Source organism: Ovis aries, chromosome 26 (genome assembly GCF_016772045.2).
Source record: "Ovis aries strain OAR_USU_Benz2616 breed Rambouillet chromosome 26, ARS-UI_Ramb_v3.0, whole genome shotgun sequence".
Taxonomy (NCBI): Eukaryota; Metazoa; Chordata; class Mammalia; order Artiodactyla; family Bovidae; genus Ovis; species Ovis aries.
Genome location: NC_056079.1, coordinates 41,213,106 through 41,227,800, shown reverse-complemented (window position 1 = coordinate 41,227,800; position 14,695 = coordinate 41,213,106). Strand labels below are relative to the sequence as shown.

The window sequence follows — 14,695 nt, the reverse complement described above, 5'->3', positions numbered from 1 at the left end:
ATTTCCTTATTATTAAAATAACAGGAAAAATGAGCTTATTTTGGAACCTGACGCGGTAACCATCGGAAAGGGCAAAGAGATTCAAACGTCTGTTAAGCACTCTCCTTCTGAAGAGGAATGGTCGCCTGGTGGTGATTCAACTCAGTTTGTGAAAAAGGTTTAGCCTTACAAATGCTGGCTACGTTTCAAAAACCATAAGACCAGTTTCATATTTTATGACTCATGCAGCCAAAGGTCAACATGACACGAATGGGTTAGAGTTCCATAGAATAAAAATGTATCACGGACAGTGACATGCTTCGAGGGCGTCTGCAGTTCACGGAGGCTGTGTCCGCCGGGGCCGGGCGCGGAGGCGCGGGGCGGGCCGCGCCGGCCGTGCTGTGGGCGGAAGGGGCGGCTCCCGGGCTGAGGCAGCAACGCGGCGCGGGTATCCTTGCGGACCGAGGCGCACGGGACGAGGAAAGCTCGGAGGCGGCACGTGGTGTTTTGAGCAGAATCATAAAGAAGAAAAGATCTTTACTTTTTTCACTATTTCTACCAACACGGCACATCTAATTGAAGAGTGAAGTACACTTGAGGGCTACACACACACGCACGCACACGCACACACACACACACACACACTGGACACCACTCACCGCCCCCCCCCCCAAATTTAAGTGATTTATAAATAGAGATCCCAGTTGTGGGCTGTGTTCTCCTCTTCTGGGATGTCTCCCCACTGAGCAAGGTTTCAGTCAGTCCACATTTGATTTGAAAGTCTGGACGACGTAAGAAAAAATGTTAAAAAGAAAAAAAAAAATCCAGAGCAAGTCCCTCCTAATCGAGTTCTAGAGGATGGAATCTTGAGATGCAGTAAGTACCGCAGTCAGTTACAGAAGGAGTCATCTTGACCATCGGGGTTGTGAGTCTTTCAGTCTTGACAGCCTTTCCTTCAACCGGAAGTCCTCGAAGCTTAGTCTACTCAGCAGGAAGGATTCAGCCTTCGACAACATTTTGAGATCAGCAGTTTGCCTGCTTAAGGCTACCATGTAAGAGGCCAAGGATCAAACACACATTTAGTCGGGGCTGGCTGGGTTGCTATAGACCTGCTGAACCATTTGGCCAGTGGCCAATCATGTTAATCCCTAAGGCATTCCGATGCGGCTTTAGATCAGGCTCTGCACTTGGACTGAATCTGGGGCTGTCTGATGCCCTGGGGAATCTCAACACGTTGAGGAGACTTTCCTGGGGAGCCTACTGCCTGAGGAGTCTGTGCGCTTCCAGAACCTGCCTGCTCGCCTTCCCTTCCAAAGGAAAACCTGCCCCACCCGGAAAAGCTTCTGGGAGTTATCCTGGAGCAGAGGTGGTTAAACGCTTTTGTTTCAAAGAGCAGTTATCCAAAGAGAGTCAACAGAGGAAGCTGAGACGGCAACAAAGTGAGGACCAGAGGGGACTGGCTAGAGGCTACCTGGAGAAAACAGAACCAAAAAATCTGCCCGTAGGACAGGGACGCCTGGCGTACTGCAGTCCACGGGGGTCGTAAAGAGTCAGACAGGACTGAGCGACTGAACTGAGGGAAGGCAAAGCAGGCAATCTGCCCATGAACTTCATGTTGATAATTTTATTCTCTTCACCTATTTCCTTTCTCTGGGTAGTAAGTTCCAGTGCACCGCTCTTGGTTTCTTTCCCTGGAAGCCTGTGTAATTGCTTTAGCACATCAAACACATAATTTTCCTCCCGGATTATTTCTGGTCACTCTCAGGATTTTTAATGCCACTCCTCTCCTCCTCCCAAATCTACCCTGCCTTTCTCTAAATAACTGATATGTCATATATCAACCACCTATTTTGAATCAACACCAAATCTATTTTCCTTAGCTGTCAGGAGAGTCATCATTTCTAATAAAGTTAGAAATTAGAATGTGAAAGAAACCATCAAAAGAACTTGATTCTCTCACCCCCTAAAATTAGTACAGTGTTAAGGACAGGAAGGATTTTTGAGTTCATGACTCAAGGTCACAAATCTACCACTTGAGAGCACAAACTAGAACTCAGGCACCCCAACTTCTGGGCCAGTTAAAAAAGAATGAATCCACATGGTTTTTAGGCAAGTTTCACTGATATGGCTTATTTTCCCAAACACTTCCAGGATAAGGCAGTACAAGGCAGGCGGAGTAATAGTTTACGTCTACCATGACAGTGAGGAGGGAGATACATTCAGTTTCATGGGTATATTCTGTGCCCATCTTCTGACACTGAAGCACCCAGGGGCATCATATGCTTTCTGGGCACACAGTGCTCCAGTGGCAGTCACTGGGGAGGTGGGCTGGGCGGGGAAGGTGAGTGAGGGTTTGTGTGCGTGGTCTGCAGCTGTTTTCTGCTGAGTATCTGTCTGGGCAATGCTATCAGAAGGACAGAGAGAGTCAGTGGCTGGAGCAGGCTTTGTTTGGTGGTAGTCAAGCCTCAGAGCCAGAGGGAAAGGAGATTAGGAAACACTTGTGAGTAGAGCAAAGAGCCCGAGGATCCAAGAGCAGAAGGGGGGAACCTCGGCATCAGGGCGTGAGGAGGCTCTGAGGCCCTGCATTTTCTTCAACATAGAACGTGACGTCACTAGTCTCTCCCCAGAACAAGACTGAAACATTTCGGCTTGTTACCGCTCCTTGACTGGAAGGTCAATCCACAGGGAAATCTGTTGTCGGCTCAGCAGAGATGCAATCAGGTTGAATGACTTGAGGACTTTGAGAGATGAAGGGTCAGATGTCACTGAACAGTGACATCACTCTGTAAGTAGGTTTGATTTTTGTGGCAGTGTCCTCTGAGCAGTAAGAAGCCTTCCTACTATAAAGTGACACTATGTAAATTTTTGGAAACCACTGAGTCACTGATATCTGTGAAGATTTTGAATTTCTTTGGGCTCACTTAAGGAAATTGTTTTCCTTGTTGGCCTCAATCAGTCAAACACCTGCACATCTTTGAGTCACACCCTTGTATAACTCGAATTAAATCACAGGATTATGAAATTTACAGTGAAAGGACAGCTAATTTGGGGGAAACAAATATCCTTATATATTCCAGGTTAGGCTGCTAGGAGAGAACAGAGTGCTGAAAACAGCATGTTCTTGAAGAGATAACGTGTTCAGAACTTTCCCTAGGAAGCTGAAAGCCACATCTCATCAGAGGCTGTCTGTGCTGTGCTAATTCGAGCCCTGCAAAAACCAGGATTGGATCAAGATGACTATGTTGTCTTGGTTTTAAGTCTTCTTTAGTTTCCTGCTGTGCCATTTTGCTTGCTCGAGTCACTGACCAGGGACAGATGGGAGCTGGTGACGGCTTGATGCTGGTGAATTAATGATTGTCCCCACCCCACCTCCACAACTGTAAAACCTCCAAAGCATATTCACATCAAAGGACTGGAGAACAAAATGCAATAGTTAGCAAGTACCCGCATTCAAGGGGCAATTTCATCCATGTCTATGCCAAGGACTACCTCCCTGTACCCCAAAACAATCCTTCCCAACACAAAGAAATAAAGGAACAAACAAAAAAGAGCTAGGCAATGGAATGAAATGACACCCAGTAGTGCTGTTGGAATTATGAGAATGAGTCAGTCGGTCTAATCCTCAAACACTTCCAAGAACAACGGGGGAAAGAGTTCCGTGGGGCATTCCACCTTCATGTGCAGGAAGCGGCTGGCATGGCAGGCTCCGATCATCCGCAGGTCTGTCACCTTCATCAGGAGTTTTGGCCAAAAGTGAGTCACGTGGTGTTTTCGGTAATTGATATAGTGTTCAAAGGCCAGCAGGAAACTATCTTGGTATTTTTCTATTCTCTCAACACAGGCAAGCCCTGGGCGATCTGAAGGAGAAGAAAGAAGGATGTTAATTTGGAGGCAGAAATGAGAAGGTCCACTTGCCTGGTCCACTTCAAGTCCTTTAGTGTGAAGTGGGCCAGTCTGGGGACTTTTGACTCCTAGGAATGGGCATGGATGCAGTATGAACTCTGGGGCATCAGGGACCAAGATGCCAGGGAGTGGAGTAACTTACATGAAGGGTGTCAAGGCTTTGTTTAGATAAATGTCTCCGGCTCACACAAATCACCTCCTTGGGTGTGAAGGGTGATGCCTCCCTCCTAGGGTACAGAAGGAGAAACCTCACCTAGAGAACTGAAATACTCTGCATAATGAGGAGGGATTCTGGCAAGCATGGGACTTAGAGAGAAGAGAGAGAGGTGTGAAAAGAGATTGGGAGGAAATCAGGCAGCCTGGATGCAAAGGAGGGATGTCCGATGCAAAGAGACTCCGGTGAAGACAAAGCGGCACAATAGCCAATTCTAGTTGTTTGTTTGGCTTCAGTGAACCACGCCTTCCCTCCCTTATAGCTCTGATTGCTTCTGTCGCAGCCCTGTGGTGGTGGTGTCTTGGGAAGTTATAATGAAAGGGGATGTGAACGACACTAACATCATCCTGTGTAGAGAAGAGAAGACAAGAGTCACAGTGGGAAGATGGAGCTGGAGAAGATCATGATCATGTACAGGCCAGAAAAATCTTCCCAAGTCTTGGAAAACCACTGGTCTTCCCACAATACATAGAAGACTCAAGGCAGTTTAAAAAAAAATGATAAAAGGATGTCAAGAGAAGGCTGGATGATTGGGGAATATCTAGGCTGCAAGGACCTGGGTTGCAAAAGTGGATACAGAGGGAATGTATCTCAACATGATAAAAGCTATATATGACAAGTCCACAGCTAAGAGCATACTAAACGGTGAAAAGCTGAAAACTTTTTTTAAGACAGAGAACAAGAAAGGATGCCTCCTCTTGTGGCTTTTACTCAGCATAGCATTATAAGTCCTATGCAGAGCGGTTAGGCAAGAAAAAAAAAGAAAAGGCATCCAAGTTGGTAAGGGAAAAGTAAAACCTGTTACTATTTGCTGATAACATTCCCAATTGCATCAAAAAGAATAAAATACCTAGGGACTAATTCAACTAAAGATGTGAAAGAATTATACACTGAAAAATAAGACATTGATGAAGGAAACTGAAGAAAACACAGTAAGTGGAAAGATTTCCCATGCTCATGGATTAGAAGAATTAATATTGTTACAATGTTCATTCTACTCAAAGCCATCTGTGGATTCAGTGCAATCCCTATCAAAGTTTCAATGGCGTTTTTCACAGAACTAGAATAGACAATGCTAAAGTTTGTATTTTCAGCCATAAAAAACCCCGAATAGCCAAAGGAATCTTGAGAAAAGAAAACAGAGCTGGAGGCATCACATTCTCTGATTTAAAACTATATTATAAAGTTACAGCAACCAAAACAGTATTGTATTGGCATAAAAACAGATACATAGATGAACGGAAATGCAAATCAAAACCACAATTAGATATCACCTCACACCTGTCAGAATGGCTATCATCAAAAAGAAAAGAAGTAACAAGAGAACCCTTGAGCACTATTTTTGGGAATGTAAGTTGGTACAGCCACTGTGGAAAACAGTATGGAGATTACTTAAAGAATTAAAATAGAACTACCACATGACCCAACAAGCCCACTTCTGGGTATTTATCTGAAGAAAGTGAAACCACTACATCAAAAACATATCTTCACCCCCCTGTTCTCTGCAGCATTATTATAATAGTTAAGGTATGGAAACAAGCTAAGTGTCCACTGATGGATGAATAGATAAAGAAGCTGTCACCCCACACCCCCCCCCACACACAATTTCTGGCATGCTATTTAGTTATAAAGAATGAAATCTTGCTATTTGCAACAACATGGATGGACCTTGAGGGCATTGTGCTAAGTGAATAAGTCAGAGAAAGATGAATACTATATGATCTCACTTATAGGTAGAATCTCAAAAACAAAAACAAACAAAATCCCAGCAAGCTCATATGCATAGCAGATTGGTGGTTGTCAGAGGATGCGAGTCTAGGTGGGTGAAGTGGGTGAAGGGGGCCAAAGGGTACAGATTTCCAGTTATAAAACAAGTAAGTCGTGCAGATGTAATGAACAGCATAATGACTAGCTAATAATACTGTATTACATATTTGAAAGTTGCTAAGACAGTAAATCTTAAAAGTTCTAATCACAAGACAAAATTGTGCAGCTATATATGAGGAGGTATGTTAATACTGATCATTTCAAAATAATATACACATATCCAGTCATTATGTTGTGCACCTGAAATTAATACAATGTTATATAAGTTATACCTAAAAACAAACAAACAAAAAACCCACGAAATTTCTAAACCTGAATGAATTCCTCATACAACTCTGGGGAGCCCTACCACCTCCCTGCCCAGTTCTTCTGTTTGTGGCTTTGATCAAATAAATACATTCATGCTTTAAGTGTCTAGTTATTGAAATATCTGTATCAGTAAAACTCTAAATAGAGTTCTGCTTAATTTGAAAGAAAGAATCAGGGTTAATGTCTCAGCCCACCCTTCTGAGCTTAGACAAAATATCCTGGCTTTTGGCATCCCCCATCCAGCTCAGATTGCAATGTTTGCATTTTAATTTTGTGATTTCCTTTATAGGTGATGTTGCTGCTCTGTGGCTCGCCCCATCTTCTCTCTCTCTCTCTGAATGTGCCAGATTAATTCTCCACAGGATCGTTTAACTTTTGATCCAAACAGAAAGTCAACATGGTATTACTCTACACTTACTCAGTTTCTTTATTTTACAGGACAATGAAGACCAGAGACACTAGAAGCTTTGCTCAGGGTCACACAGGGAGTCCTTAGATAAATTACATGTTTTATTATTATTAGATACTTGGGCTTCCCTGGTGGCTCAGAGGGTAAAGCATCTGCCTGCAATGCAGGAGACCTGGGTTCGATCCCTGGGTCAGGAAGATTCCCTGGAGAAGGAAATGGCAACCCACTCCAGTACTCTTGCTTGGAAAATCCCATGGACAGAGGGGCCTGGTAGACTACAGTCCATGGAGTTGCAAAGAGTCGGACATGACTGAGTGATTGCTTGCTTGCTTGCCTTGAGAGTCCCTTGGACGGCAAGAAGATGAAACCAGTCAATCCTAAAGGAAATCAGTCCTGAATATTTATTGGAACGACTGATGCTGAAGCTGAAACTCCAATACTTTGGCCACCTGATGCGAAGAACTAACTCACTGGAAAAGACCCTGATGCTGGGAAAGACTGAAGGCAGGATAAGAAGGGGAGAACAGAGGATGAGATGGTTGTGTTAGGTAGGTAGAATAGGGAAAAGGAGTCCAAAATGGTGGTGGCTACAACACAAGGAAGGGAAAAGCCCGTGAAAATTAAACAAAAGAAGGTCCGAGGACCGGAGTGATGACCTCAGGTAAAACAAACAACACTCCTGGCTGGCCCAATTTATATAGGACAGGCCCAGGGAGAGATAAACATATAAATAGAAGAGCCAAAGCTAGCTCGCTCTCTCTCTCTCTCCCCCACGCGCTGGGGGGCTCTTCTCCTCCTGTGTTTAGATCGACATGCCCTCACGCCTCAAAGATGGATTTTCCTGCTATCTTCTAAATAAAATAGAGCTGTAACACTGAGCTGTAACACTGATTTGTCTAAGAGCTATAACACGGTCCATTTGAGACCTGAGAGCTATAACATGGTCTATCCAAGACCTGAGAGCTGTGACATGCCGAGGGGGCTTTAATGTCTGTCACTCCAAATCTTTGTTGTTATGAGACAAAGAATCGAGGAACATACAATCGAGTGACAGTTGGATGGTGTCACCAACTCGATGGACGTGAGTTTGAGCAAGCTCCAGGAGTTGGCGACAGACAGGGAGGCCTGGTGTACTGCAGTCCATGGGGTCGCAAAGAGTCGGAGACGACCAAGTGACTGAACTGACACTGAAATCTACTGGCAGACCTTGACCTGTCTGCTGGAGGCTGCCTCACTTCCTGCTTCGTAGAAGCGGCTTCCTATCCTGTGAGCAAGTCTGCTCCCAAGAGGAGCTGGAGTATCACAGAACACAAGGCAGTCACGGGGTGGAAGCGGAATTCTCAGGACCCTACCAGGGCAGCTATGGGCTCCCGACAGGAGGGGACTGCACACGTCGTAGGCATCGGGAGGGCAGGACGGGGAAGGCTGCGCCAGACAAAGCCTGCCCATCACACTGCAGGCGGGTCTGGGGGACCCCACCGCTGTGGGTGCAGTGCAGAGCGTGCGGACCCAGAAGGGAGCCAACCGCCCCGAGGCGAGTCAGGAGCGTCTGTGGAAGGGAGCCGCTTCACTGAGCCTTGGAAGAGGAGCTCCAGGGGCTCCTGTCACGACCTGAGGAGCCGGCAGACACCTCCTCTTAGCTCCCCGGCAGTCCGCAAAGCCCCATCCGCCACTGGAGGATGCGGGGACACGATCCGGCAGGGACCTTCTAGAAACCTACCACCAGCCGCTGGGGGGCCGCGGGAAGCGGACCGGAAGTACCGGGGACCGGAAGTGCCGGGGACCGGAAGCTCCGGCGACCGGAAGCTCCTGAAGCGCTCTGAAGGCGCGCAGGGCCCGGTCCGGGCACACTCACCTGAAGACATCAGCAGGACGGCCTGAAGGAGAGCGACCTCAGTGTCGTCCAGGTTAAAAGAGGACAGCGACATCCCCAGGTCGAAGATGGCGTCAGACACCACCCCGAGGCCCCCGTTTTTCAGCTGGCCGCGCGTCACCGCCATCTCCCCGTTCAGGGTCAAAGTCTCACTCTCCGGGTCGTAGCGCACAGCTGCGCGGAGGGACATGATCTCCATGCAGCAGCCTTTAAGGAGGATGATCTGGTCTTCACATGGCAGCTGGAAAGAAGCAGCCCACATCAGCACGGAGCGAGGGCACAGCACGGAGCAAGGACCTGCCCGTGGGGCCCCAGGGGCAACGGGAGCAGCCCCTGCCCTGTCTGCTCGCGGCTGCAGACTCCCACAACCACTCCCCATACTCCAAGCCTGGGCTTCCCAGGGCATTCGTGGTAAAAAGTCTGCCTGCCAACACAGGAGATCTGGGTTCGATCCCTGGGTCAGGAAGATCGCTCAGAAGAGGGCATGGCAACCCAGTCCAGTATTCTTGCCTGGAGAATCCCTGTGGACAGAGGAGCCCGGCGGGATACAGTCTATGGGGTCACAGAGAGTTGGCGCAGAGTCGGACACAACTGGAGCGACTGAGCACCCACACTGTTCATTCATCATCTTCACCAGGTGTTTTTTTTTTTTTTTTTTTTTTTTGCTGCACTGCATAGCATGTGGGATCTTAGGTCCCTGACCCGGGATTGAACTGGCACCCCCTGCATTGAAAGTGCAACCAACTCAGAACCCAGGTCTCCCACACTGCAGGTAGATGCCTTTACTGTCTGAGCCACCAGGGAAGCCCAAGAATACTGGAGTAGCCACCAGCTGAGACCTTCCTAAATGTACCACCGTTTTGGTCTGGTAGCTCTAAGAGCTGACCCCACTGTTTAGCTGACAACTGTGCTGCTCTGTTTTTTGAAGCAAGTTTGCTCCTTGAATCTCTTAAAAGCCAGAGGACTAGAAGGTCTCTTAACAGACACATGTGACCTCTGAGGCCCAGAGATGTCACAACTTTGCTCAGAGTCACCCAATTGATCAGAGGCAGAGGTGAGCCCAGAATCTGGACCTCCTGGCTCCTAGAGTTATTATGTTCTCAGAGTCTCTGGCATCAGAATTACTGCACACACTCGATCTCTTTGTCAGTGTTGTGATCTCATTTTAAACTCATTTGGGTATCCTGTTAAGATTTGTGATAATGTGATAACATTATTGTCACCCTGCTTATTTAACTTAGATGCAGAGTACATCATGCGAAATGCCGGGCTGGATGAAGCACAAGCTGGAATCAAGATTGCCGGGAGAAATATAAATAACCTCAGATATGCAGATGACACCACCCTCATGGCAGAAAGCAAAGAAGAACTAAAGACCCTCTTGATGAAAGTGAAAGAAGAGAGTGAAAAAGTTGGCTTAAAACTCAACTTTCAGAAAACTAAGATCACAGCATCCTGCCCCATCACTTCATGGCAAATAGATGGGGAAACAATGGAAACAGTGACAGACTACTTTTTTTGGCTCCAAAATCACTGCAGATGGTGACTGCAGCCATGAAATTAAAAGATGCTTGCTCCTTGAAAGAAAAGCTATAAGCAACCTAGATATTATATTAAAAGGCAAAGACATTACCTTCTCGACAAAGGGCCATATAGTCAAAGCTATTTTTTTCCTCAGTAGTCATGTATGGATGTGAGAGTTGGACCATAAAGAAAGCTGAGCACCGAAGAATTGATGCTTTTGGACTGTGGTGTTGGAGAAGACTCTTGCGAGTCCCTGAACTTCAAGGAGATCAAACCAGTCAATCCTAAAGGAAATCAGTCCTGAATATTCATTGGAAGGACTGATGCTGAAGCTGAAACTCCAATACTTTGGCCACCTGATGTGAAAAACTAACTCATTTGAAAAGACCCTGATGCTGGGAAAGATTGAAGGCAGGAGAGAAGGGGATGGTAGAGGAAGAGATGGTTGGATGGCATCACAGACTTGATGGACATGAGTTTGAGCAAGCTCCCGGAGTTGGTGATGGACAGGGAAGCCTGGCATTCTGCAGTCCATGGGGTCACAAAGATTTGGACATGACTGAGCTTTACTGACTATGCCAAAGCCTTTGACTGTGTGGATCACAATAAACTGTGGAAAATTCTGATAGAGATGAGAATACCAGACCACCTGAACTGCCTCTGAGAAATTTGTATGCAGGTCAGGAAGCAACAGTTAGAACTGGACATGGAACAACAGACTGGTTCTAAATAGGAAAAGGAGTACGTCGAGGCTCTATATTGTCACTCTGCTTATTTAACTTCTATGCAGAGTACATCATGAGAAACGCTGGTCTGGAAGAAGCACAAGCTGGAATCAAGATTGCTGGGAGAAATATCAATAACCTCAGATGTGCAGATGACACCACCCTTATGGCAGAAAGTGAAGAGGAACTAAAGAGCCTCTTGATGAAAGTGAAAGAGGAGAGTGAAAAAGTTGGCTTAAAGCTCAACATTCAGAAAACAAAGATCATGGCATCCGGTCCCATCACTTCATGGGAAACAGATGGGGAAACAGTGGAAACAGTGTCAGACTTTATTTTGGGGGGCTCCAAAATCACAGCAGATGGTGACTGAAGCCATGAAATTAAAAGGCGCTTACTCCTTGGAAGAAAAGTTATCCAACCTGGATAGCATATTGAAAAGCAGAGACATTACTTCTCCAACAAGGGTCCGTCTAGTCAAGGCTATGGTTTTTCCTGTGGTCATGTATGGATGTGAGAGTTGGACTGTGAAGAAAGCTGAGTGCCGAAGAATTGATGCTTTTGAACTGTGGTGTTGGAGAAGACTCTTGAGAGTCTCTTGGACTGCAAGGAGATCCAACCAGTCCATTCTGAAGGAGATCAACCCTGGATGTTCTTTGGAAGGAATGATGCTAAAGCTGAAACTCCAGTACTTTGGCCACCTGATGTGAAGAGCTGACTCATTGGAAAAGACTCTGATGCTGGGAGGGATTGGGGGCAGGAGGAGAAGGGGATGACAGAGGATGAGATGGCTGGATGGTATCACTGATTTGATGGATGTGAGTCTGAGTGAACTCTGGGAGTTGGTGATGGACAGGGAGGCCTGGCATGCTGTGATTAATGGGGTCGCAAAGAGTCGGATACGACTGATGGACTAAACTGAACTGATAACATTAATAATAAATTTAAAAACAAACTGTGTGAAGAGAAATAACAAAAAATTAGAGTTTGATTCTTTGGAGGGGGAGAATGTTTAATTAAATGCCATTATCAAAGTAGGTTGAAACACTATTAGTTAATGGGTGGTTTTGATGAATTGGGCTAAGATTGACATGCATCGCCTTGTTTAACATTTGCAATGATGTAGTGAGGTAAATATTCTAATTCCAATGTTATTGACAGGTGTGAAAATCCAGGCTCTGAGAGGTTGAGAGACATGCTAGGGGGTCCCTGAGTGGGTGAGGTGAGAGTTGGAAGCCAGCTCTGTCAGAATCGAAGGTCAAGGGAAAAGGAAATCTCCCTCTCTGAAGGGATTTGGGTGTAAGTTTCTGTAAAGAATGAATATGAAATGACACATAGTTTCTCTCTTCATTAAAGCAGGTTCCAATTCTTTTTTGAGAAATGATCTTGGCAACACAACTACTTCAATTCAGGTGACTACATATGACAAAGCAGTACTATGGAATTACCTTTAAAATACAGGGTATTATATATATATATATATATTTTTTTTTTTTTTAACTAACTCAGCCTACTTGCCTTACTGTTTAATTTCAAATTGCTCTGCTTTTTCTCTAGAATAAAATGCATTTTGTGTTTGGTTCTGGAATCCATTCATGTGAATTCTCCCCTCTACTCATTAAGCAAAATGACTATGATTTGCTTTTATTTAGTTTCTGATTTGTACTCCTCAATTACATCTTGGATTCCTGGGCTTAGGGCCTGGTCGGGAACAGGAGACGGGAACTTGGCTAGCGCCTCCACAGGCAATTGGACAGCTGGCTGGAGTGGGTGATTGCTGGCTTCACTGCCTAGGGCAGAGGTCCTGTCTGCAGCCTGCTCACCAACACCTAGGGCTTGATAAACACGCATTGCAGGCCCCGCCTCTGAGGGTCTGCATGTGCCCAAGTTCCCAGGTGATGCCCACACACCTGGTTCAGGGACCCGCTCTTGAGAACCATGGACATAGAGTGGCAAAGAGAAATGACTAGTCTGATAAAACCATTGATTTTAGTTGTTTTTAGAGTATATAGACTTGGGCAGGCCCCATCTTTACAGCCAAGTCTGATGACAGATGAAGTAGTTTTCTTTTGAAAACTTCCTATTTGTGAGTTCACATGTAAATAAAAGCAGAGTAAAGATTTGTCAAGGGTCTCCAGCGGTTTAAAAACTAGGCCAGATGCCTGTTCTTCAAAGAGGCATTTAGGGTGAGGTTTGTTTCCACATGTGGGCAGACAGTCTCTAAGTCACCTAAGAACCCTCCATTGTGGGGAGGCCCCGGGGGGCCTGCCCGGCGGAGAGGCGGGGGTACCCACAGACCCGCCTGCCCCAGGAGTGCAGTGGTTGGTCGGCTGGCAGGAGTGTGTGTGCCCTGCACTCAAGAACGGTTCTGACGTGTGCTCTTGGCAGCTCTGCCAGCAGCCATTTCAGAGCTTTCGAAGCCCTTGGTTGGTGGGCTGGCATGGGCCTCAGGAGAAAGTTATCTTGAGTGTGATTTGAACAGCAGGTGGATCCAACTGCTGCTGGCAGAAACTTCCGGTTCTGGAGCCCACATGGGATCTGGAGCCCACTCCACAGGTAGCTCACGGCCTGCGCCGTTCATGGCCGTCTTTGGGGTTCCAGAGTGTCAAAAGGGACTTCACTGGTGGTTCAGTGGTTAAGACTCTGTACTTCCAATACAGAGGGCTCAGGTTTGATCCCTGGTGGGGAACTAAGATCCCACATGCCACGCAGTGCCACCAAAAGATTAAAAAAAAAAAAAAAAAGATAGTGTCAAAGGGTAAAGGCCCTCAGGAGGCCCCAAGCACCGGAAACATATGTATCGCTGCTGTCAAAATGGTCTCCCCTCACTTTTTTTCAATTTGGAGACTAGAAAATATCAAGGTTGAAAGAGAGGTGGAACCACAACTTTGAAGCAGGCTTAAACTCCCAAGGGAAGCTTGAAGGGAGAGGCTTGCCACACTCGGGCCTGGAAAGTTCCGGGCTGAGCTCTCATCCTTGCCAAGGACACAGAGCATGGTGTGTTTGTTACTGGTGGTGGCAACAGCTTGTTTTCCTTCATTCACTACACAGCTCTCAGTGGCTGGTGGCCTTACGCTTTACATTTTCTGGAAAACTTTTCCTGGTGGGTATTCCAAGGGGAACACAGGACTTATAGGCTAGCTCGCCTTGTAGGAGTAGCCAACTCCAGTATTTTCTCAGACACCAAGGACTGAGAAAAGAGGACACAGCCCAGAGACAGAGGGCTAAGAGAGGTTCGGGAAAACAGATTCAACCCAGCACCCAAAAACAAGAGCTGACACCGGGAGTGAGAGGAAAGGCGTCCTGGGCACAGACGGGACGGACACTTTCTAGAGGGCAATTTGGCAATGTGTGGTAAGTCCTCAGAGGAGCAGCCTAGGTACTTAAATTCCACTTGTGGGATTTGCCCCAGGAAACAGGCTGTTCTGTGAACAGGGCTTAGGCACCAGAATGCTCGTTGAAGAATACTTACATTATTGAAAAACTGGATATCCCATAAAAGCAGATAACCTAAATTATGGGAGATCTGTTCTTTAGAATGGGCCTTCCCAGGTAGCTCAGTGGTAAAGAACCCACCTGCCAATGCAGGAGATGCAAGAGACACGGGTTTAATCTCTGGGTCTGGAAGATCCCCTGGAGGAGGAAATGGCAACCCACTGCAGTATTCTTGCCTGGAGAATCCCAGGTGGTATCTTAGTTCCCTGACCAGGGCTCAAACCTATGCCCCCTGCAGGGGACGGGCTGAATCTCACCACTGGACTGCTAGGGACACCCTCTACCCCACCCCACCCCACCCCATTTCACTTATTCTTGAGGATGAAGAAACCACCACAAAGCCAGCCTGCTGGGATACGAAGTGGAAATAATATAGACAGAGACTCAAAGAGCAGTGGCCCCATGCCAAATGGGTAGAGTTCATCTCTTTGATCTTAATT

The 14,695-nt window shown here is 46.5% G+C and overlaps 1 protein-coding gene across 1 annotated transcript in view; it reads right to left on the bottom strand.

Annotated features, from left to right (window-relative positions):
- Positions 1 to 3,594: 3,594 nt before the first annotated feature.
- THRB (thyroid hormone receptor beta) overlaps positions 3,595 to 14,695 on the bottom strand; it is a gene marked incomplete at its 5' end in the record, with an annotated part of 80,504 nt that continues 69,403 nt past the window's right edge. Inside the window, 2 exon segments of the mRNA NM_001190391.1 lie at positions 3,595 to 3,836; positions 8,497 to 8,755. Coding sequence (NP_001177320.1) covers positions 3,595 to 3,836; positions 8,497 to 8,755 — 501 coding nt within the window.